Genomic DNA, 26,375 nt, shown 5'->3' with positions numbered 1-26,375 from the left:
AAAACGTAGAACAAGCTATGTACTTTTTTGAAAAGAGTGGCATCAGCCACTTTGATCACACAAGTAAGCAACAAGTGGTCCAACTACAACCAGCTCAACAGCAACCAGGGGAAGAATTACCAACCCAGCAAGAAGAAGATCTGGGGGCTACTGCTCAAGTAATAGAGCAGGACCAAGGTGCTAGAAGAGTTCAACCTCAGCGGGAAACCAAAAAACCCACTAAATGACAACAAATAAAGATTTAAAAATCTTTTCCGTAAATGTTAATGGACTTAATGAACCAAGAAAAAGGAAACAAATCTTTTCCAAAATTAGAAATCAAAATGTTCAGATTGCAATATTACAAGAAGTTCATATTAAAAAAAATAACCAAAAATTACTGTTGAATCCCAAAATTGGAAAAATGTACGCTGCATTAGCAGACCAAAAAAAAAGAGGTGTAGTGATGTATGTTAAGAATTCTATAAATTCCAAACAAATATATAAGGATAAAGAGGGTAGGATATTGATTGTACAAGTTGATATTGAACCTAGACCTCTAGTGGTTGTTTCTATCTATGCCCCCAATGAAGACCAAATGACATTTTATAAAAATGTACATCAAATAATAATAGATCTAGCTATTGACAATGTATTGATAATAGGTGACTTCAATGCTATTGCGAATAGACAATTAGACCATTCAGGAGGGGGAGGTAATAAAAAAAGGGAAAAAGGTAAAAAAACAAGAAGGAATTTGCTACCTAGTACTTTCCAAAAAATGAAAGCGGAATTATTACTAAGTGACATTTGGAGGGAAAGACACCCTTACAAAAGACAATATACCTTCTACTCCAACCCTCATAAAATTTGGACGAGAATTGACATGTTATGGGCACCAAAAACGGTTGCAGAACAAATAAGAGAGGTTGAGATAGACGCTAATACATGGGCTGATCACAACCCAATAGTGGTCTCTATGACGATGAATAATAAACAGAACAACTGGCGGATGAATAGATATATATTAAATGATAAGAAATACAAGGATTGGATTGAAAAGAAACTAAAAATATTTTTTGAAATTAATAAAACCTCAGACACTACTCCACAGAATTTATGGGACACAGTTAAAGCGTATATAAGAGGCTTAACAATATCTTATACAGCAAAATATAACAAGGAAAAGAAATTAGAATATCTACAATTAATAAATGAATTAAAACAATTAGAATCCTTATCGCAGCAACACACTAAGAACAGAGATTTAAAGACAGAAATAAATGTAATTAAACATAAAATTAGAGTCATAGAACAAAACCAATTAACTGAAAAGATCAAAAGAGCAAAGCAACAATATTTTGAATACGCAAATAAACCTGGCAGATGGCTAGCATATAAACTTAGAAAACAGAGCCAATCAAAATTAATCCAAAAATTAGAAGATAAAGACGGTATAATAAAATATGATACAGAAGGTAAGGCAGACATTGTGTATAATTTTTATAAAGAGCTATATGCTAAAGATCATGTTACCGAAGATGAAGTTTTTAACTATTTAAAAGCTTCAAAATTACCACAAATAACAGAAGACCAACAGGCCACCATGGATGGACCAATAACAATGGAAGAACTCTTAACAACAATTAAAAAACAAAAAAGCAACAAGGCCACAGGCCCAGATGCCATACCCGCAGAATGGTATAAGATAGAAAATGAAACAATAAGAAACCACATGTTAGAAACCTTTAATTTATGTAGACTTGAGGGTAAAATCCCCAAATCTTGGTCAGAATCACTGACAACTTTAATACATAAACAGGGCACAGATCCAGAAAAAATTAAAAACTATAGGCCTATATCATTATTAAATGTAGACTATAAGATATTTATTGCCATTTATGCAGAGAGACTCAAAAGAGTTATAAATGGAATAATACACCAAGACCAAAATGGGTTTCTACCAGGGAGACAAATTAAAAATAATCTTAGAACCGTAATAAATACACTAGAGTATTATGAACAACACTCAGACAAGATGGCATCTTTAATGTTTCTAGATGCTCAAAAGGCCTTCGACAACGTTAATTGGATATTCATAAAAATGCAATTAAATAAAATGAGATTTGGCCCAAAATTTGTTAACCTAATAGATACTATATACTCAAAACAAACAACGAACATAATATTGAACAACAATCAATTACCAACACTTGATATAAATAAGGGAGTTCGTCAAGGTTGCCCTATATCACCATTGTTATTTATCATGACTCTTGAAACCTTATTAATTAAAATAAGAGCGGACCCTAAAATAAAAGGTTTAACTGTAGGAGAAGAAACTTATAAAGTCCAGGCCTTTGCAGATGATCTAATGTTCATAATTGAAGAACCGACAACAACAGTTCCTACTTTACTGCAAGCTATTGAACAATATGGAAAGGTAGCAGGTTTAAAGATAAATAAAAGTAAAACACATTTTTTGACTAAAAATATGAATAAAACACAAGAAACTAAATTAGAAAGTATCTCTGGAATAAAGACTGTAAAAAAAGTAAAATACTTAGGAATAAACTTAACAGCGAAAACAATAACATTAAAAAATGATAATTATATAAAATTATTAGCAGAAATTAAAAAAGATTTAGCAATGTGGAATAATCTGAAAATATCTTTTTTAGGAAGAATTGCAACAATTAAGATGAATATTCTACCCAAGGTTTTATTTCTTTTCCAGGTAATACCAATAAATCCAGGGGGAATCTTTTTAAAAACTTTAACAAACCTAGTTAAAAAATTCATATGGCAAGGGAAAAAAGCAAGGATAAAAATGAATTGCTTAGAAGATATTAAAGAAAGAGGAGGATTCGGCCTTCCAAATTGGAGACTATATTATCAGGCTGCCGCATTAACATGGCTTAGAGAGTGGATAATCCTAGATAACAAAAGAATACTTAACTTAGAAGGACACGATTTAATGCTTGGATGGCACGCATTTTTATGGTATGATAAGGATAAAAACCATTCATATTTTAAAAGGCACACATTAAGGAAATATCTACTAGAAGTCTGGAAAGACATAAAGAAAAATCACTTTTTAAATATCCCAGAATGGCTAGCTCCTTTAGAAGCAATAACGCATCCAAAGTCTATAAAGGACAAGAAAATAACTTATAGATATAAAGAATTACTAAATGATCAGATGAAGCTTAAATCTAGAATTGAACTACAAGAAGAAGGGATAATAATAGACTGGTGGCACTATGCCCAGATCCGATCTAGATACCAGAAGGATAAAACTCTTTACATTTTTAATAAAAGTAAGAATCCTTTAAGTACTTTAATTACCACCAATTCAATAAAAATGATAGGGAAAATATATAAACTACTCATTGCTCATAAAAATATAGAGTTGACTTTAAAAGATACTATGATAAGATGGTGTAGAAATATCGGCAAGGAAATAGACATAGATACATGGGAGAAAGTGTGGATTAATAACTGGAAAATGACTAAATCAGTTTCATTAAAAGAAAATCAAATTAAAATGTTCTATAGATGGCACCTCCCACCAAATAGGATAGCAAAAATGTTTCCCAAAACATCCCCAGTATGCTGGAAATGTAAGAAGGATATAGGAACCTATTACCATCAATGGTGGACATGTGGTAAAGCTAAAATATATTGGAAGATGATTGAGAAAATATTAAAAGAAATAATAAAGCAAGATATAGATAATACCCCGGAATTTTACTTACTAGGTGTTACAAATCAGACCTACAAGAAAGAAATTCTTTATTTAATTATACACATATTAACCGCGGCTAGAATAATATATGCGCAAAATTGGAAAGGGGAGGAAATCCCCAAGGAAGAAGAGGTTATAGCCAAAATATTAGGTTGCGCTGAAATGGACATGATGACAAGAAGATTAAACGATCAAGAAGATACTAAATTTTATGAAACATGGAACAATGTTTATAAATGGATAGATAAGAAAAAATAAGACATATATATTTATTTCTAGTTAATTTTCTGCATTTGTTTTTACCTAGGTGATAACAATATTAATACTAGTTCAAATGTATTTTTTGACGGTTATGACATAGTAGTGTATGCATAAGTATAAGTAACATATTAAGATTTGTGATGTATAATAGTTGAAATTAGCTTAAATGTTTGGTTTGATGGTTTGATATTATTTTATCATAGTAATTAGGATTACATTAAAGATATTTTTTGACGATTATGTTATACTAATCTTATCTAACATTTACATTGTATTCAAGATTTGTAAAACTTTAACTCAAATTTACTAATTTTTTTTTAATAGTTAACATATATTTAATTATGTATTCTTTTTCTATATTTGAATGTATACTTTCAAAAGAAGCGGGGGAAATACACCCCCACTTTATGTTTATTGTTTGTATGTACCTGTTTGTTTTATGAAAATTAATAAAAAAATTGAAAAAAAAATTAAAAAAAAAAAGATACTTGGAACAAACTTCCAGCAGACGTGGTTGATAAATCCACAGTAACTGAATTTAAACATGTCTGGGATACACATATATCCATCCTAAGATAAAATACAGGAAATAGTATAAGGGCAGACTAGATGGGCCATGAGGTCTTTTTCTGCCGTCAGACTTCTATGTTTCTAAAAAAGAACAGATCCAACAAGAGAAGTACCTGAGAAATAATCAATGAAACTTTATTTTCATTCACACATTCTATGAACTACCGTATAGAAAATGTTTCTCTCTGAATACTGTATCTCCAAATATTTAGTCTGTAACTTCCATCACCTCAGATCTTTACAAAGTTAGGTGACAGAAAATGAAATATCCAGACTTTGGAGAGATCTAGGTTAATGGAAGTGTCATTATCTGGAAAGTGATATCAATGAAAATCTTCCTTTATGGTTTCCTATCTTCCTTTCTTTGTTCTCATGTGTCATTGCATTTTGGGGGGAAAGCTTTGAGGCAAGGAGGGGCAAAAACAAGGTGAAGAACAAGTCTCTCCTTGGATATACTAGGCCAGCTGGAAAACATTCTAAGACTGAGCAACATAGCATTTCCTTCCCACAGTCATTTTATTTCAGTGCAGCAGACAAGCAGACATGGTTCTCTCCCCCAGCACTTCTGATGCCCCCTTATTCTTCTGACTGTTGCACTGCCCTCATTCTAAGCAAACAGGGAGCTGTCTTACCTGGCCAGAACTTTCCTCCTTCTGCTTTGATCAGAGGTGGGTTTCAGAAGGTTCTGACCAGTTCTGGAGAACCGGTAGTGGAAAGTTTGAATAATTTGGAGAACCACTAAATACCACCTCTGACTGGCTCCGCCCTCATCTCTTCTCTGCCTCCCGAGTCCCAGCTGATAGGGAGGAAATGGGGATTTTGTAGTAATCTTCCCCTGGAGTGGGGATGGAATGAAGATTTTGCAGTATCCTACCTCTGCCATGCCCAAGCCACACCCACCAAGCTATGTCACGCTCACCAAGTAAAACCCACAGAACCAGTAGCATATTATTATTTTTTTGAAACCCACCACTGGCTTTGATGGATATATAACTGCATAAAATCAACCAACAGTTCCAATGATTGAGGGAAGTTGCCACACTTCTTAAACTTGCCATATTGTACATTTACAGAACATGTCTAGGTACAAATATCCATATATTTGATATAAGTTATATCATTTATATCACTTCTTGTAGGCCTTGGGCTCAAAGAAAGCAAGTCCATTCAGCTCATATTCGTACCCTTTCTACTATTATAATTACATTGAGATAAGTAAAATTTCATCCTTGCTCTTTTTTTTAATGATCCTCAAACAAGATACTGTTTTTGTGCTGCTGCTAACAGCATCTTCCTTTTCCTATGGGAAAAAGAACAATATTAAGCAGGAGTGTGCAGCTTAGAGATGGAACCCCATGCAAATCTAACCGTTCCAGTAATCTTGCTCTAGGGCCACTGAAATTCAGCAGGGAAACACCTCCAATTTTCTGCACTCTGCTACAAGCTGACAAACTGGGCAGCTGAGATATGCTTCCCAGGGGCCACTGTCTGCCCAAATAGGGTTTATAGAACAAGAATCATTAGTTTGAGATGGGCAGCTATTCAAATCAAATTATAAAACCTGAGTTTGGATTTTGGAGCATATCTTGGTAAATATTCTTTACTCCAGCTGTTTCCTCCCTCTGAAAAAAGGACAATCTATCCAATTCCTTCATAAGGAAGTAATGAAAGAAAGGCTTTTGCACTAGTACATTTTAGGATTTACATAATGCATGTTGATGTTTAAACATATAACAATCTGTGGCCTCATTTATTATGGTTGATTTTAACAGCAGTATCTAAGGTCACCAGATGGCAAGCAAAGTTTTCAAGGCACAGCTAAGTAGTTGAGCTGGGCCTCGTAAATATTGCATATTCTGTCCTTGCTCTGAAGCTAATTCCTATTTTGTTTTTAAAGAGAATGGCAACCTTGGGTTAATAACTACCAAATGCGAAAAACAGCACAAATGTATCCTGTCTGTAGTTATCTTCAGCTCACAGAAACACAATGTTCTTATGCTTAATAGGTTGGAATGAGTAGAAAGCATTTATGTCTAGCAGGGCTATTTTCTGTATGAGTACATGTAGGTGTAATAGAACTTAGAATGAACAAGAATTTCTCCAGGGTATAGTGAGGAAGGAAGGGCCCATGACATTCTGCTGCTTGAGGCAAAACATTGACCCTTCTATGTTTTATGTATAACAGCTGAACAAAACATATTTCATCTCTGGCAATGGGGAAGTTTCTTCCGTGGTTCTTTTAGTCAGCCAGATTAGTCAGTTATGATATCCAGCTCCCCACCTTATCAGTTTGTCAGGGTTTAGGTTCTTGGTGTCTGCTATCTGAGGCAGCCACTGAGCTTAATGTGGAGAAAATAACAAGTGAAGCAATACATGGTATGTTGTTGTTAATGGCGAGTATTCTGAGCAGAGCCTGGTTACAAGCGGTGTGCCACAAGGGTCTGTTCTGGGTCCTATTCTTTTTAATATGTTTGTGAGTGACATAGGGGAAGGTGCGGTAGGGAAGGTTTGCCTATTTGCCGATGACTCTAAAGTGTGCAATAGGGTTGATATTCCTGGAGGCGTCTGTAATATGGTAAATGATTTAGCTTTACTAGATAAGTGGTCAAAGCAATGGAAATTGAAGTTTAATGTTTCCAAATGTAAAATAATGCACTTGGGGAAAAGGAATCCTCAATCTGAGTATTGTATTGGCAGTTCTGTGTTAGCAAAAACTTCAGAAGAGAAAGATTTATGGGTCGTGATTTGTGACAGTCTCAAAATGGGTGAACAGTGCAGTCAGGTAGTAGGGAAAGCAAGTAGAATACTTGGCTGCATAACTAGGGGTATAACAAGCAGGAAGAGGGTGATCCTGCTGTATAGAGCACTGGTGAGACCACATTTGGAATACTGTGTTCAGTTCTGGAGACCTCACCTACAAAAATATATTGATAAAATTGAATGGGTCCAACGACAGGCTACAAAAATGGTGGAAGGTCTTAAGCATAAACCTGTCAGGAAAGACTTAATGAACTCTATCTGTATAGTCTGGAGGACAGAAGGGAAAGGGGGGACATGATTGAAACATTTAAATATATTAAAGGGTTAAATAAGGTTCAGGAGGGAAGTGTTTTTAATAGGAAAATGAACACAAGAACAAGGGGGCACAATCTGAGGTTTGTTGGGGGAAAGATTAGAAGTAATGTGAGAAAATATTATTTTACTGAAAGAGTAATAGATGCTTGGAACAAACTTCTAGCAGACATGGTTGGTAATCTACAGTAACTGAATTTAAACATGCCTGGGATAAACATATATCAATTGTAAGATAAAATACAGGAAATAGTATAAGGGCAGACTAGATGGACCATGAGGTCTTTTTCTACCCTCAATCTTCTATGTTTCTATGTATTCACTAGCAGATAAACCAAGAATTTTAATTGCCAAAATCCAAGCAAAAATTTGGGTGCAACTTATCCACAGATGGGTTTATCTAAGATCATATATGGTAATATTTTAAAAACATCTCTATCATCTTTCTTTCTCTCTATATTCATCCAGATAAGTTGGCCCTTGCATTTTTAACAAAATGCCATGAAAAATACAGGTCAGCTTATCTGTGCATAGTGTACTTTTCATGGAATTTTGGATAAAATTCAAGGGTTAGTTTATCCACAGATGGGCTTCTCCATGAGCATATATGGTTCATTCAAGGAATTGTGTCTCTTCATAATACCTGAATGGGCCACTACATTTTAAACACCATAAATAGAGTCCAAATACAGTATTTTTCAATAGAGCCAACCGATTTATCAGTGAGTCATCATCTACTGTGAGTCACTTGATGAGTTTTAGGAAACAAAGAATGTGAAGTTGCACACTGGTGTATAAACTCAGCCAGAATGAATCATACATATGATCAACTTGCAAGTATGTTGGAATTTGTCCTGAATACCAAAGCTAGGCTTGGGTATACTGCATTTGGTTAATTTTATTTTCACAGGCCGTTCTCCTTTACTCTAAATCAGGGGTGTCAAAGTCAATTTCATTGAGGGTGGCCTCACCCCTGCTCTAAACCATCCTGATTTACTCAATTCTTTCCTTAAAACTATGAACTGACTCATTTGAGAAGTATTACCTGCACTGAACTCAGATAACGAAGCAGTGGAAGTGATGTGCCGGTGCCTGGAGGCTGTTGGGGCCTGGATGGCTGTCAACAAACTCAAACTCAACCCAGACAAGACGGAGTGGCTGTGGGTCTTGCCTCCCAAGGACAATTCCATCTGTCCGTCCATTACCCTGGGTGGAGAATCATTGACCCCCTCAGAGAGGGTTTGCAACTTGGGTATCCTCCTCGATCCACAGCTCACATTAGAGAAACATCTTTCAGCTGTGGCGAGGGGGGCGTTCACCCAGGTTCGCCTGGTGCACCAGTTGTGACCCTATTTGGACCAGGAGTCACTGCTCAGAATCACTCATGCCCTCATCACCTCGAGGCTCGACTACTGTAACGCTCTCTACATGGGGCTACCTTTGAAAGATGTTCGGAAACTTCAGATCGTGCAGAATGCAGCTGCGAGAGCAATCATGGGCTTTCCCAAATATGCCCATGTTACACCAACACTCCGCAGTCTGCATTGGTTGCCGATCAGTTTCCGGTCACAATTCAAAGTGTTGGTTATGACCTATAAAGCCCTTCATGGCACCGGACCAGATTACCTTAGGGACCACCTTCTGCTGCACGAATCCCAGCGACCAGTTAGGTCCCACAGACTGGGTCTTCTCCGGGTCCCGTCAACCAAACAATGTCGCTTGGCGGGACCCAGAGGAAGAGCCTTCTCTGTGCCAGCCCTGGCCCTCTGGAACCAACTCCCCCCAGAGATAGATTGATTGATTGACTGATTGATTGATTGATTGATTGATTGATTGATTGATTGATTGATTGATTTATTTATTTATTTATTTATTTATTTATTATTTAGATTTGTATGCCGCCCCTCTCCGCAGACTCGGGGCAGCTGCATTCTGCACGGTCTGAAGTTTCCGAATACTTTTCAAAGGTAGCCCCATGTAGAGAGCATTACAGATTAGAATTGCCCCCACCCTCCTTGCCTTTCGAAAGCTGCTTAAAACCCACCTCTGCCGCCAGGCATGGGGGAACTGAAATACACTTTCCCCCTAGGCCTTTACAATTTTATGCAGGGTATGTTTGTATGTATGATTGGTTTTTATATAATGGGTTTTTAACTGTTTTTAGTATTGGATTTTGTTATACAGTACTGTATACTGTTTTATTGCTGTTGTTAGCCGCCCCAAGTCTGCGGAGAGGGGCGACCTACAAATCCAATAAGTAAGTAAGTAAGTAAGTAAGTAAGTAAGTAAGTAAGTAAGTAAGTAAGTAAGTAAGTAAGTAAATAAAAACAGTTCATTTGTACCTAGCAACAGGCCTTTGAATGGAATGTGATCACATATGTCATGAAGTCAGACTTACATAGTTTATATGGTGATATCTTGATACACAAAAATGTGATTTAGGTCCGTTTTTCATGGTTGCAGCATCCCTATGACCTCATGAACAAAATCCAGATGTTTGGCAACTGGTTTATATTTATGAAAATTGCTATGTCTTGGGATCATGTGATCACCTTTTGCGATCTTCTAAGAAGCAAAAGCCAGATTCACTTAATCATCATGATACTAACTTAACAACTATGTAACAATGTGGGAAGAAAAATCGTACAACGGGGCAAACTTCACGTAACAAATGTTTCACTCAACAACATAAATTTGGGGCTCAATTGTAATTGTAAGTCGATGACTATCAATACAATTATAAAAATATACATGAATACCCTCAGCTCCCTATACGTGAAGAAGGATGACATTAAGGTGCTAAATGTATAACATATGAGCAATCTATCCATATGTACTGGGGAGTTAGCAATTATATTTTAGCTAACTAGTTAATATTTGTACCGGATTCACACACATCCTGATAAATGATACCCCAGCCTGTTAAAAGAAAAACAGACTATCATTGTTTTGTCTATGTCTCCTGCTGTAACAATCCAATTAAGAAACACCATCTGCCTATTTAGAAAAGCATTAATATTGCTGGAGAAGGGACACTGACCTTATGGCACTCAGGTATTTAAAGGGCAATAAATTAATGTAGAATATTCCTGATTATGTAAAGTTCTTTTAATACAAATCATGCCAGCCTAGATTACAAATTGGCAATGAGACATGCAATGTCATTATACTTGGAACATGAACTGTAAATCCTTCTCCAACCTTTTCTCGGCCTTCAGTAGTTATGTGGTTGTATTTCTCCCCAAATAAGATCTAGATAGCAGAAATTTACATTCTTCCTTTGGGAGCAACTATTCTGTCAATCTCCCCCCCCCCCCCCAAACATTGCAGTATCTGACTCAATTGTTTGCCATAGTCCTTAACTTGTCCTCTCAATTATATTTTTTCTCAGGTTTTTGTCACCTTTGTTGCTACTAATCTATTCCAAATAAATAAAGTTGTAGAAACAATTTTGTAATATTTTAATCTTTGGCATGAAGCAGACAGTTTGGGTAAGGATTCCCCCCATCTCACCCACCCACCCAAAAATCCTTGTTTTTTATTTCTCTCCTTTGACAATGGGGTAGAAGCTCAGCTCTTATTTTATTTTAGAAGAGTCTAATTCTCAGTGTGTAACTATAAAGTACCTGCACTATTTTGCTTGTGTTTATTAAACATTGGAACAAATTGAACAAGCTGTGATATATCACCTTCTATTTTTGTATGTTTATAATGCTAAGTATAGCCCTTTATGAAACAAAAGCTGAGCATCTTTCCAGATTATGCAGAAAGTCTAGGTTCAGATTCAATCCTGACCCATCTCTTCTTCCATCTCTCCTTTCTCAAGAATCAATGAATGCTTCCCCCCAACCAATTGCTTTCTGTTAACAACTGTTTGACTTGATATGGCAAGAAATACCTCTTTGGCAGAACCAAAAATAGCGGAGTCCACATGGGATCTTCCTTTTTAAATAGAGTTAACTTGGAGTACGTCTGTCCCGGTGGGCTTCAAGAAATTTAGCTAGGGGTTCTCTGCCTAGTTGCTGAGTGGGCGGGGGCATGTTGGTCTCCTGCACCACAGCAAGGGGGGTGTTTTTGCCCTCCCCAAGCTCCGGAGGCTTTTTTTAAGCCTCCGGGAGGGCACAAACGATATCCCCAGGCTCCAGAGGCCCTCTAGAGACCAGAAACGGACCCAAACTTCTGGTAGCCCCCTTTTCACCCTCCAGAGCCTCCGCGCACTCCAGAGGTTAGTGACCTTACAATGGTAACAATAACATTATCAAATTTGTATTGAAAAAGGCTTCAAGAAAATGACCGTGTGATGTTGATGACTCAGTAAAGTATGCAAAATTGATATAGTTAGTCAGAACTCCACAATGAAATTATGCCTGAAAGGAATAATGAAGATTAAGGGGTGTGCATAAGTGCACTTATGTGCCTAATGTCCCTGTCCTACTGTCTTATTATCCTTTCTATTACTACGTTCTACTTATGTTATGTTAATATGTACTATAATGCTATACTTGTTTGACAAATAAATAAATAAGTCAATAAATCATCATTCAGGAGTTCTGCATACATAAGATCCTACATTTAATCCTTTGCATGTTAAGATAAGAAAAAGCTGCCAGAGAATGGAAAGCAGCTACCAACCTTGACTAGATTTGTCTCCTCCTCCAAGATGACAAATTCCTGAGTTCATGCAAATAGATTTTGAGGAAATTGAGTTGAGATAGGCTGCATTAGAAGGACTGGTACAAAGCCATACGTTTCAAGTTTAACAAAATTCTTCTGAGGACTGGACACTCAGCTTGTGGACAAAGATTATGATTATTTGGACAGGGAGTCTTTGCTCATGGTCACTCAGGCCCTTATCACATCAAGGTTCAATTACTGCAATGCTTTCTGCTGAAGAGTGTTCGGAAACTTCAGGTCGTCCAAAATGCAGCCACACAAGCGGGTTTGAGCCTTCCAAGATATGCCCATATCTCGTCATCACTTTGCGGACTGCATTGGCTACCGATCTGTGTCCAGACACAATTCAAAGTGTTGGTTATGATCTATGAAGCCCTACATGGCATAGGACCAGACTATCTCCGAGACTGCCTTCTGCTGCACAAATCCCAGAGACCGGTGAGGTCCCACAGAGTTCGTCTCCGTAAGGTCCCATCGGCGAAACAATGCTGGCTGGCGAGACCTAGGGGAAGAGCCTTCTCTGTGGGGGGCCCAGCCCTCTGGAATCAGCTCCCCCTGGAGATTCACACTGCCCCCACCCTCCTTGTCTTTCAAAAGAGTTTAAAAACTCAGCTTTGTAGTCAGGCCTGGGGTTACTAGATCTTCCCCCCTGACCAATGAATGTTTTTAGTACAATTTTGTTGAATGAATGCTAATGAAAGTTTTTAAAGTTAGAATTTTTAAAGATTATTTTTAAGATTATTTTTATGGATATTAATTGGATTACTATGTTATTGTGTCTTCGTATATGTTGTGAGCTGCCCCGAGTCCTTGGAGAGGAGCGGCATACAAATCCAATTAATTAAATAAATAAATAAATAACTATTTGATCCAAGACTTTAACATTTCAACTATTATTTTTTAAAAATTAGCTTACTTTAGCTCTAGCTAGAAACATTCAGGATGTTGAATTTCCAAAGGCTAAAAGGCAGGTCCACTCTATGGTATTTTGACCAGCATGATGTGGCAGGCTTCGGCCTGACAGCCACCAACCTTGAGGTCCCTTTAGAGAGAGCTAAACAAATAGCTTGCTCAAGAGGACGCTTGGCACGCGCCAGCTCACACTGAGCCTCGCCAGCCAAACCTTTCAAGCACTTAAGTCAATACAGAAAAACGTCTCTCCCTCTGGATGCTGGTCAGGCACAGCCTCCCTCTAAAGGCAGCCAAGAAAAGCCAGGCAGAGGAAGGAATTTAAATAGGGTTATTATTCCCTACTATGGGGGGGACGGGGACGGCAGAGATGGAATACATTCATTTTTCTCCCCCCTCCTGCTTTTGAATATTCAGCGGAGTGGGGCAGAGTCAGAAGGGGAGGCTAATGTTTAAAACTATCTCCTGCTAAGTTGTTAAAAAAAAGTATTTAGCAATCAAATTCTAATGGCAGAACCAGAGGGAAACACACCCCAGCCTCCTACAAACCAGCAGGGTTTTAAGCCAGCACATTCCTTTTTTTCTTTTTTAGCCCTTTGATCAACAGCCTTGAAAAATTCCAAAGAATGTAGGCTGAAAACTTCAGAGGAGGAAGAGGAGGAGGTCTGGTTTAGCTATATGTTGCATTCTTTTGGAGTGCAATTTCTAAAACCGTAACACATCCTTCATAGCCCAGGATTCCCCCCGCCCCCAGACCTCTGTTCTTTTAATATGTTTGGTTATTCTTTGAGTAGTTTGGATGAAAAGGGACAATGGCAGCCAGTTAAACCAATGACCTAAATAGGACTGGATTAGCCTAAATCAGAATGTTCTGATCCGGATTCCAGCCAAGCTCATTGCTCATTCATCCCCCACAGGGCCTTCAGTCTGATCTACACTGTTCCTTGACTCTTTGTATCATAAGACTGCATTGATTTTCCCCCTGAAGTGAAAAGGATGCTGTACTTCCCCATCCACATTTCCTTTGAGTTGTTCTGAGTCACATGCTCTCATGGATTAACTGTTGAGGCCAGCCTGCGAATTGTTGAGTTTATCCAAATATAGTTGGTAGGGATGGATAACATTTGCTTTTCTTTCCCCCTTTCCGCCAGTACAGACAGCGATTTCTTGCCAAAAAGCCTTTAATGAACTCCTGAACATTAGATGCAAGGCTGCATAAAAACTGTAAGTTAGATTTGGAATGTCCTTATATCAGCCATTCCAAACCGATCAGCTTCCAGATTTATTGGAACACTACAGAACTTGAGTTCCTAAATAGCTGGAGAAATAACTCTTTTTCATTCCCACTAAGATCACTTGGGAATCTTTGGTGTTAGACTAAAGTGGAAAGCAGCTTGTTCTGGAATAGCCTGGATCAATTGACCAGAGAAGATGGGCCCTTAAGCCAGCCCACAAAGTCCATTTGTTGTCTAGCAAAGGGATGGGCAGCTTATCTCATAGGACTGTACATAGGACCTAGTTCTATATTGGTACAGTCCCCATTACTGCCTTAAAACAAACAAATTTATTTGTATTAAAAATAAAAGAAATAACTGAAGGATTTGGGGATTTCCTTTTCCTCCTGGCCTGTTCCAGTGCTCAGCTTTAATAAATAGGGCCAATAACCACCAACCAGACTCCCAGTCTGCAACTGGCTCCAAGGCCCAGACTCAACTCTCCTTATATGGGTACCTTTTGGAGACTGGTTTCATACTTTGGCTGAGGACTTTGGCTGAGGATAAACTGCATTGATGCTTTTCTCTTTGGGGAACAACTGGAGGAAGAAAAGAGTAGAGTAGAACCCTGGGGTTTCACATAACTATTGGTGGGGGCATTTCACTCCTGTTGTGGTTAGCTCTGGCCCAGCTCCTGCCCCAAGGACTGTGGATGTGGGGGAGACATCCACATGCTGCAGGCCTGTTTTACCCCCGGGTGGAATCTGCTGATGAAGGCTCCTCTGACCAAGAAGACATGAGTGACAGGGAGGAGGAGAGTGTGGCAGACAGCTCAGAAGGAGATCAATTATCTACCTCCTCCTTGGATTCAGAACAAGAGTTAATGATACAGCCACGCATGCAGAGAGCGATGCATAGGCAACAACAACTGAGAGATTATTATTAAAGAAAATGAGGCCACCTGTGGTTGGGTGGGGCTGTGGTAATTAGTGAGACTGCTATAAATAGCAGCCTGTGGGTTTGGCCATTGTGGAGGATTATCTGATTGTTGTGTTTCATGATTGCTTTGCTGACTTTGATCTTTGTGTGCTGATTTTTCCCGCTTTGAAACTAACCCAGAGCAAAGTGTGTTTCACTTTGTGAAAGAAGGACTGTGAATTGCCTCACAGCTGCAAGCTAAGTATCACAGAACTGATAAGGGACTTGTACAAATTACCAATGTGTTTGGAGACAAGTGCTCTTTGCTATACAAAAAGAGTGCTCTGTTTATTTGCATTTTCGGTATAAAGAACATTGGTTTGAATTTTCAAACGTGTGTCTGAAATTGTATCTGTGCATTTTTGGGAGGACTCTACCAGAGAGCTCCACAGAACAACTATTAGGATTATTTTTAGGCATGGTGATTAGCCTTCTCCAATCTGGTCTCTTCCAAGTGATTTTAAGTATAACCCATCATTAATAGCTAGTAGACCTTCTGGAAAGAGAAGGTGGGAGTCCCCCGAGACATTTGGAGGCAACCAAACCAAAGAAAGCTGCCCATTGTGCCGTGAATGGGGGAGTTATCTGGTAGAATCCTGTCCCAGCTTTAGGGACGTGGCTTTTTGGTGCATGGACAAGTCTCTGCAGTTTTCTTGGCTACATATCAGAAGTAGTTCACCATTGCCTTCCTCCTGGGCAGACAGGGAATGGCTGACCCAGATGTCTTTGTGAAAATGATAGTAGGTGAAAAGAGCAATGAAAGCGCTGATGTGATGGGAAGAAAATGCTATTTCAGACAGGCCTGGACAGAAATTAACAGATAGCTTTACTTTATAAAACACAAGTTTTCTCAAAGAAATCTCAGTCATAATGGTAAAGAACATCTTTTGGGAGGAGTTAGGAAAAGAGATATAAGTGTAAAGCCATGGTTTACTTAATGAACCCAAGTTCCTTAATTTAATCAATACTATGAATCTTAAATTAATCATGGAATTGGATGCCTAAAGTGCTAAGCTATAATATAATGAATTAATTTGCATTAATTAATTCAAACTCAGACAAAAAGTTTGTAGAATTCAAACTCAGACAAAAAGCAGAAAACAGTAATTTCCACTTCATAGAAACATAGAAACATAGAAGTCTGACGGCAGAAAAAGACCTCATGGTCCATCTAGTCTGCCCTTATACTATTTTCTGTATTTTATCTTAGGATGGATATATGTTTATCCCAGGCATGTTTAAATTCAGTTACTGTGGATTTATCTACCATGTCTGCTGGAAGTTTGTTCCAAGGATCTACTACTCTTTCAGTAAAATAATATTTTCTCATGTTGCTTTTGATCTTTCCCCCAACTAACTTCAGATTGTGTCCTCTTGTTCTTGTGTTCACTTTCCTATTAAAAACACTTCCCTCCTGGACCTTATTTAACCCTTTAATATATTTAAATGTTTCGATCATGTCCCCCCTTTCCCTTCTGTCCTCCAGACTATACAGATTGAGTTCATTAAGTCTTTCCTCATACGTTTTATGCTTAAGACCTTCCACCATTCTTGTAGCCCGTCTTTGGACCCGTTCAATTTTGTCAATATCTTTTTGTAGGTGAGGTCTCCAGAACTGAACACAGTATTCCAAATGTGGTCTCACCAGCATTCTATATAGCGGGATCATAATCTCCCTCTTCCTGCTTGTTATACCTCTAGCTATGCAGCCAAGCATCCTACTTGCTTTCCCTACTGCCTGGCTGCACTGTTCACCCATTTTGAGACTGTCAGAATTCACTACCCCTAAATCCTTTTCCTTTTCTTCTTTCCACTTCAGTCTTGCATGTGAAGAAAAACTCAATAAGCTAAAAGACAAGGTAAACAGCAATAGCACTTGGACTTATATACTGCTTTATAGTACAGTACTTTAAACACTCTCTAAGCGGTTTACAAGGTCATCATATTATTCCCAACAATCTGGGTTCTCATTATACTCTTTTAGTCTGCATCAACAATCATATCAAAATAAGTATCCTAAGACCTACCAGCAACCTATCATTAAGAGATAGTAAATATTGGCCAGGATCAATGTTGATACCATAGAAAGTCTACAAGCAGGAGGAGGAAGAGAGGAGGAAAGAAAAAAAAGAACAACCATTCTTTAAAAGGAATGTTACTTCTGCTTTCTCTGGGAGATTTCTGGAGTCCTTGTAAGAGAGAGGCTCCATCCAAGTATTTTTTACCTTAGGGGCTGATGTTAATGTTGTGTGTTACAGTCTCTGCTGTGAGTTTCCACCCGGGGAGGCTGGTCCAAACTCTGCACCTTGCTGGTAGCTTCAAGCAGTGCTAAGAAGCCCAGGTGGCTAATGGACAGCTTGACCAGCAGACTTACTTCAGGGCAACATTTCCCTGTCGCCAATATTTCTCCTGGGAAATTATGCAAAGATAAACAGATGCCTGAGGCAGAAGAATGAAGCTGGAGTATAAAAATAATCTTTCAGGTTATTTTTGAGATGGAACCATTAAGGGAGAAGAATTTCATTTTCTTGTACAATGGTGTCTGGACTCAAGCAGCATGCTTTTAATACAACTGGCTAGACACTCATTCCGTGGTTTGCTTTGAAAAGCAAAATTAAGTCTTAATCTGAGCTGAAAGCCATTGCTTAAGTAGATTGCTTAAATAGATAACTTTGTCTGTGATATTAATCTGGTTTGGGCCTGGTTATTAGTTGGATGGGAAACTTATAAGGATTTCCAGGATTATAGGCTAGATCAGAGGTCAGAAACCAGCAGCATGTGGCTCCTTCATCCCCCTGCTGTGGCTACGTCAGTCAAAATATGTGTCACAACCACCAATGTGCAACACCCACTGGCATGCAATTCATTGAGCTTTTTGACCCCTGGTAGCATATGGATAAATATGCTTTTTTAAATATGTAGCATAAATGTAAAAATAATATATGCAGTGTTACCTTCATTTTAGATGTCAAAACCATCTTTCAGCTGTGGCGAGGGGGGCATTTGCCCAGGTTCGCCTGGTGCACCAGTTGCGGCCCTATCTGGACCGGGACTCACTGCTCACAGTCACTCATGCCCTCATCACCTCGAGGTTCGACTACTGTAATGCTCTCTACATGGGGCTACCTTTGAAAAGTGTTCGGAAACTTCAGATCGTGCAGAATGCAGCTGCGAGAGCAGTCATGGGCCTACCTAGGTATGCCCATGTTTCACCAACACTCCGCAGTCTGCATTGGTTGCCAATCAACTTCCGGTCACAATTCAAAGTGTTGGTTATGACCTTTAAAGCCCTTCATGGCACTGGACCAGAATATCTCCGGGACCGCCTGCTGCCGCACGAATCCCAGCGACCGATTAGGTCCCACAGAGTGGGCCTTCTCCGGGTCCCATCAACTAAACAATGTTGGTTGGCGGGCCCCAGGGGAAGAGCCTTCTCTGTGGCGGCCCCGGCCCTCTGGAACCAACTCCCCCCAGAGATTAGAACTGCCCCTACTCTCCTTGCCTCTCGTAAGCTCCTTAAGACCCACCTGTGTCGTCAGGCATGGGGGAACTAAGACATCTCCCCCGGGCATATACAATTTATAAATGGTATGTGTGTGTGTATGTGTGTTTAGAAAATGGGGTTTTTTAACTGTTTTTAGTAGAAATTTAGATTTGTTGTAAATTGTTTTTCACTTTGTTGTGAGCCGCCCCGAGTCTGCGGAGAGGGGCGGCATACAAATCTAAATAAACAAACATAAACAAACAAAAGGGTTTTGTGGTTCCTGGGGTTTTCTTTTCTGTGGGAAATGGATCCAAATGGCTCTTTGAGTGTTTAAGGTTGCCGACCTCTGGGATAGCTGAAATAGTTACACCTTATTGTGGTGAGTTGGAAAACACCTTACCGTGGTGTTTTCCAACCTTGATATCTTTTAGCTGTGTGGGCTTCAACTCCCAGAATTCTCCCGGTAATATTCCTTGGTTGGGGAACTTTGGGAATTGGAACTTAAAGCTGCCAAGGCTGAAAAGCAATGTCATTGCCTGGAGTAGGGCAATGACAAATCACTTCTAGGTTTTGCCAAGAGAGATCCATAAGCTTCTCCATTAACAAAGCAGATGCTGAATTCAACTAGAAATGATTTAACTTTATGTCAGGCTTTTTTAAGCGTGGCCTTAAGATCTTTTCAGTTCTTTCCAACCCTATAATGCTATGATTCTAGATCTCAAGCCATTAACCTCTTACTCTGGAACAGGCTAAAGAGCAGAAGTCTCACAAACACATTTGGCTAATAGTTTCTTTACTGCAACAAGAATGAAATCATAGACATACCAAAACTCTGCCTAATGTCGAAAACAGAAATCACAGTTTAAATATACTCTTTGCTCCAGAATTTAAAATCTAAGGCTTTTTCTTCCAACTTTATAACTTTTTATTTATTTTATTTTATTTTATTTATTTATTTGGTCAAAACGTATATAAGATAGCAGGTATTGGTATAAACCTAAACCTAAACAAAGTAAATACAGATAAATGAGGGCAGCGGGATAGGGATGTTAAGCATGCTGGTGCACTTATGCACGCCCCTTACAGACTTTTTAGGAATGGGGTGAGGTTGACAGTAGACAGTCTAAGGTTAATGTTTTTGGGGTTTGAGGAAGTTGAATATTTATTTATGGACATGTGGTCTTTCTTTTCATGGTTTGCTGAGTTCTGGCATAACAATCCTGTCTAGCTTACAAATCCCTTCTCATCAGCCTCATTTCTGGAAGATTTAAACAGGGGACTCCAACCTCCAGGTCCATGGCACGTTAGCAAATGGGCCATGCAATCAAGAAAAGCTTCATCTGTACATGCTCAGGATCTAGGTAGTGTATGAAATGCCCTCCCCCCTGAGGAATTCTCCTCCCCCCCCAAACATAGAGCCAGTCCCTGGTGCCCAAAAAGTTGGGAACCTCTGGACTAAAAGATGCTGAAGAGGTAGGGAAAAGAAGTGGATGAATCAGAAACAAAATGAAAACAGCAAAATGGATGCAAGATTCACTGCCAATAGACTATTATCGACATTGCAGTCCAAATGGACTTTGGATTTCTGCAGATCTTTTGCATTAGGTAAGGTCCCCTCACTCTTATTGTTGGCAAGTGTTTTACAGCAACAAAGCCAACAATCTCAACTGAATCAAAAGTACAGTAATCCCGCGCTACTTCGCGGTTCATATTTTGCGGATTCTCTACTTTACGAGTTTTCAAAGGGGGCTTAAATCCATTACATCCATTGAAAATTTTAAATCCATTAAAAATCCATAAAATTATTCTACAGTACTACTGTACTCTATTAAAGAAACTGGTAGGGTATCACATGTAGTTCCAGCTGAGAAACATTATAGAATGACTGTTTAATGCAAAGGGTGGGTTTTAAAAATCCAAATACTCGTTAAATACATAAAAAAATATATTTCCTCTACTTCATGGAAATTCGTTTTTCGTGGGTGGTCTTGGAACGCATTCCCCGTGAAAAACGAGGGATTACTGTATTCTGGGACACGTCTCAGTCAAGTCTCCCATGAATTAGATCCATCACACATCTATTAAAATCACATTCAAATCTTCAAGCCCTGCTAATAACCTTGAGGGCAGGTGTCAAACTCGCTATATCATGTTGCCATCATGTGATGTTTCGCCATTTTTTCCCATTCGTGGAACTGGTTTGGGTGTGGCCTGTGTGTGATACATCCAGCCCACGAGCCGCTAGCTTAACACCCCCAGCCTAGATGGTTTTTAAAAATGTGCTTAAGATGGTGTACATATTCTATGCCAAGCTTTCACCAAAGGAAATATTGCAATTTTTGAAGATTGCATAGAATGCAATCTTTTGGAAACTGCTCTTCCAAAACACCCTGAGGGCAATAGTTAAGAAAAGCTGTTTTAAGCCTACACAGAGATGTTTTGAATTGTCTCATGCTTGATACATGAGGGATACCTCTATCTACAGTGGGGGGGGGGGGGGTATTTAGTCAGACACCAGTTGTGCAAGTTCTCCCACTTAAAAAGATGAGAGAGGCCTGTAATTGACATCATAAGTAGACCTCAGCCATGAGAGACAACATGGGAAAACACATCCCAAAAAAACACATTGTCTGATTTTTAATGAATTTATTTCCAAATTATGGTGAAAAATAAGTATTGGGTCAATAACAAAAGTTCATCTCAATACTTTGTTATATATCCTATGTTGGCAATGACAGAGGTCAAACATTTTCTGTAAGTCCTCACAAGGTTGGCACACACTGTTGCTGGTAAGTTGGCCCATTTCTGCATGCAGATCTCCTCAAGAGCCGTGATGTTTTGGGGCTGTCGCTGGGCAACACGGACTTTCAACTCCCTCCAAAGGTTTTCTATGGGGTTGAGATCTGGAGACTGGCTATGCCACTCTCCAGGACCTTGAAATGCTTCTCACTCCTTCGTTGCCCTTGTGGTGTGCTTGGCATCATTGTCATGCTGAAAGACCCAGCCACATTTCATCTTCAGTGCTCTTGCTGATGGAAGGAGGTTTACACTCAAAATCTCACGATATATGGCCCCATTCATTCTTTCATGTACTGTATATGGATCAGTCATCCTGGTCCCTTTGCAGAGAAACATCCCCAAAGCATGATGTTGCCACCCCCATGCTTCACAGTAGCTATGGTGTTCTTTGGATGTAACTCAGCATTTTTTCTCCTTCAAACACAACAAGTTGCGTTTCTACCAAACAGTTCTACTTTGGTTTCATCTGACCATATGACATTATCCCAATACTCTTCTGGATCATCCAAATGCTCTCTAGCAAACTTCAGATGGGTCCGAACATATACTGGCTTAAGCAGGGGGGACACATCTGGCACCGCAGGATCTGAGTCCCTGGCAGCGTAGTGGTAGCCTTTGTTATATTGGTCCCAGCTCTCTGCAGGTCATTCATTAGGTTCCCCAGTGTGGTTCTGAGATTTTTCCTCACCGTTCTTGTGATCATTTTGACCCCACTGGATGAGATTTTGCGTGGAGCTCCAGATTGAGGGAGATTATCAGTGGTCTTCTATGTCTTTTATTTTCTAATTATTGCTCCCAGCGTTGATTTCTTCGCACCAAGCTGCTTGCCTATTGCAGATTCAGTCTTCCCAGTCTGGTGCAGGGCTACAAATTTGTTTCTGGTGTCCTTGGACAGCTCTTTGGTCTTCACCATAGTGGAGTTTGGAGTGTGACTGTTTGAGGTTGTGGACAGGTGACTTTTATACTGATAACAAGTTCAAACAGGTGCCATTACTACAGGTAATGAGTGGAGGACAGAGGAGCCTTTTAAAGGAGAAGTTACAGATCTGTGAGAGCCAGAAATCTTGCTTCTTTGTAGGTGACCAAATACTTATTTTCCGCCATAATTTGCAAATAAATTTGTTAAAAATCAGACAATGTGATTTTCTGGATGTGTTTTCCCATGTTGTCTCTCATGGTTGAGGTCTACTTATGATGTCAATTACAGGCCTCTCTCATCTTTTAAAGTGGGAGAACTTGCACAACTAGTGTCTGACTAAATACTCCCCCCCCCCTATATTACCATTTTAATGATAGAGGGCAACTATAGCAACAGAAGGGATGTTACTCAAACATTTACCTTTAAACCTCTCTGAGTCTTCAAAATGGCCAGCCTGGTTCCATCCAGAGTGATCTTTGCATTTATAATTATCCTAGAATCTTGACTTCAGTCTCTAAGCATGGCTCCCTTCCCCATCCCCTTCAGTTAAATTGGCATCATTTATTTTACAAGAGAAAACTATTAGGAGGCTATAATTAATACTTCTCTCCCATAAAAAAAAAATTAAAAAACCCACCCCAGTAAAGATTCAGCACGCTGTTCCCAGAATAGAAAATTAAAGCTTTGAGAAAAGAAATGGCATATTCTGAAAAGGGCAAGGCTGGCATAGAAGAACGTATTGTAACACCTATCAGGATTTGAGCTACCATGCTTTCAATGCAAATCCAGAAACATGTAAATTAAGGGGAAGGGGGTGGAGAGAAAATGAGAATTCATCTGAATTTGCAGAAAGGAGCTTATTTGAATGATCAATACCACATCTGAGACCAATCTGAGTAATTACACTTCTAGAATGCTTGAATTCCTCAAACATCTATTTAAATCTCAAGCACCTGGTAACAGTTAATATTGAAGCCATAAATATGTTAACTTCTCTTAAAATGAAATCCCATCCTTTTTTAGAAATACAAAGACAACTGAACTATTCAAATCACCCAAGACAAAAACATTGTGGGAAGATATCTGTATTATTCTGTGGTGGGGAAAAAATAAATCTGGCAGTATCTTTTGTGACCAGCAAATTTAAATTTAAACTCTTATTTTAATGTTTCTGTATGCTTCTAATGAATTTCAATAAATATGTCTTTGAATAAAATTTGTTTAAAAACTTCTACCAAATTCCTGGGCCACCCAACCACATTTAGGGTAGAAATTGCAAACATCTGTTGTGGTTTTCTGGACCTAGACAAATATAGCTAACTTCCATTCTTAAAATGGGGGTAAAATCTAGCATTCCAGCAAGGCACTCCCTTTCTCCCTTTTAAGGGGTAGTAGTTTCTTTTTAAGTAGTTACAATTCAGTAGCAGGTATTGATAGCCATTTTTGAATGCTGTTGCCAAATGCTAGGGCACATTTCTGGGGAAAAAGGAATCTCTGGATTGTCACGCACTTCCTCAACTATGGGGTGGGGGGGAATACCAACTGCATCAGGGAGATGGAATTTCTCAAGGCCAAAAGGGGCCACCAAGAGGGGATTTTTATTAAAACTATGTCAAAAGGCGGAAGGGAGATTGCAAGTCCTCCCCCCTACACACACACACACACACACACACACACACACCCTTTGCAATTTATATTGAAGAGAGAACAACTCTAGGCTCATCCTAAAAAGCAGGATTCTCTGAAATTAGCCCAAGCCACAAAAAAAAAGTTACTGGGTATGCCTAGTTCTTCCCTGAATATATACACACAGTGCCAAACGAAAAGCCTTATGATAAGGCTCATCAACCCCACTAAGTTGCACTTCTTTAATTGTTCAGAGGGAGGAAGGTGGGCGGCAATGAGGACTTCACAATCCAACCACTTTTTATGAGGACTCCATGTTCACATTTTCTTGAGCAACAGGTGTTCCCCCCCCTCAGCAAATTACAGCAAATGGGGGGGGGGTAGTAATGGATGTATTTTATTCATTATTTTATTTATTTATTTATTTATATTTTATTTTGTCAAGTAGGTATTGGTAGTATATATAGATGAAACTGTTTACTGTATATACATGAGATGGGTAGTAATAAGAGGGAAACATTAGGACAGGGATGGTAGGCACGCTGGTGCACATTATGCACGCCCAGCATAATTAGAGCGGGGGTCTCCCACCTTGGCAACTTTTAAGACTTGGAGACTTCAACTCCCAGAATTCCTCAGACAGCTATGCGACCCGACAGCTTTGCTGGGCTGAGGGATTCTGAGAGTCGAAATCCACCAGTCTTAAATGTTGCCAAGGTTGGAGACCCCCGTTTTAGAGGAATGTGTGGTGGATGCCGTCTAACCGAGACCGAACAAGCCAGCCTCGCTCTCTTCAGCCTCCCTCTTCCCGCTCTGAGGCAAGAGGCGCGGGCGACCCAAAGTCCTCAAGGCAATTCATTAAGAAAGGGGAGATCTACAGAGAGGACTGTCGAAGGGAAACAAAAAATTAGAGCATCTCCGCCAATTACAACCCGCCCCCCAAAAAACCCACCCCCTCAGGACTTTAAATTGCGGTTGCAGGATTTGCTTGAGGCAATTCGAGCGCGCCTCGTCCTCTCCCTCCTCGCGCGGGTGGGCGCAGTTTCCCCGCGCTGCGTGGCCTAAGGCAGCGGCGCGCTTGCTCGTGGAGCGGCATCCTTACCTTGCTCTCCTCGTCCTCCTCGTCGTCGTCTTCTTCGTCCTCCTCTTCCTCGTCCACCTCTTGCTCTTCCAAAGCCACCGGAGCAGCAAAGACGCCGTCTCTCTCCGCCTGACCGGGCACCTTCCGCTCCACTTGAACGTGGCTCCGCTGTTCTGCTTTCACCGCCTCCGGGGCAGCCTCGTCCTCGACCGCCGCCTCCTCCTCCTCTTTTCCCTTCTCCCGAAGCCCTTCTTCGTTCGTCCCCTCTTCTTCAGCCCCTATTTCCTCCACGGCGACCCTCCCAGCTTCTCTGCTTATTACCGCCTCCTCTCCCTCTCCTTTTTCCTTCCGAGGCTCCACTCCGGCCGCCTCCGGTTCCCTCTCATCCTTCAGGAGGGCTTCGCCGTCCGTCCGGTCTACCTCAGCAGCAGCGGCGGTGCTCGCCTTAGCATCCCCTTCTTTCGCCGCCGGCTCCGGAGCTTTGTCCTCTTCCGAGGATCTCAGCTTGACAAAGACCGACGCTAGAATAACGGCCAGGACCGTGAAAAACAGCGGGACTGCAACGTACAAGTCCACCGCTACGTCCATGCCTCCGGGCGAGCTGTGCGACCCGACAGCGCTGGCGGCAATTTGACCGGGGAGCCGAGATGGCGGGCCGTCGCCCCCTCGTGCTTTTTTTCCTCTCTTTTCCCCTCTTCCCGCCTCCGCTTTCTGCAGCCACCGCCGGGCAACTGAGCAGCTGGAGTGAATTCAGCTGCCTGAAAGCGGCGGTCGGTCAAATCCCTTCTCCTTCTGAAGCCGAAAGCGGGATAGGGTTTCACAACACCCGCGTCACTCGGCTTGGGCCCCGCCTCCCTCTGCCTCTGGTGCCGCTCCCCGGCAAGCCCAGGCCGCCGGGATGGCCATTCCCACTTATGAGGCTTAACACGGGGAAAGGGAAGGAGAGGCCGAAGGAAGGAAAGGAAGGGCGGTTTTGAGAGGAAGATGCAAAGCCATCTTCATCTAATATTAGAGGGGGTACACTTCCCAAGAAAAATATTGAGAGTTGGGGTGGGCTTGGT

The 26,375-nt window shown here is 40.2% G+C and overlaps 1 protein-coding gene across 6 annotated transcripts in view; it reads right to left on the bottom strand.

Annotated features, from left to right (window-relative positions):
• MXRA7 (matrix remodeling associated 7) overlaps positions 1 to 26,167 on the bottom strand; it is an 89,097-nt gene extending 62,930 nt beyond the window's left edge. The window contains exon 1 of one of the 6 annotated variants that reach the window (XM_070739815.1): positions 25,336 to 26,167. In XM_070739815.1, the coding sequence (XP_070595916.1) occupies positions 25,336 to 25,902 (567 nt within the window). In that variant the 5' untranslated portion in view covers positions 25,903 to 26,167. The remainder of the gene's footprint in view (positions 1 to 25,335) is intronic. The other 5 variants (XM_070739816.1, XM_070739818.1, XM_070739819.1 and 2 more) reach the window with 5 other exon arrangements.
• Between the last annotated feature and the right edge of the window lie 208 nt (positions 26,168 to 26,375).

The sequence above is a fragment of the Erythrolamprus reginae genome, chromosome 2, assembly GCF_031021105.1.
Source record: "Erythrolamprus reginae isolate rEryReg1 chromosome 2, rEryReg1.hap1, whole genome shotgun sequence".
In the NCBI taxonomy this organism is placed as follows: Eukaryota; Metazoa; Chordata; class Lepidosauria; order Squamata; family Dipsadidae; genus Erythrolamprus; species Erythrolamprus reginae.
The sequence above is the reverse complement of the archived record's forward strand: the minus strand, read 5'-3'. Positions and strand labels throughout refer to the sequence as shown.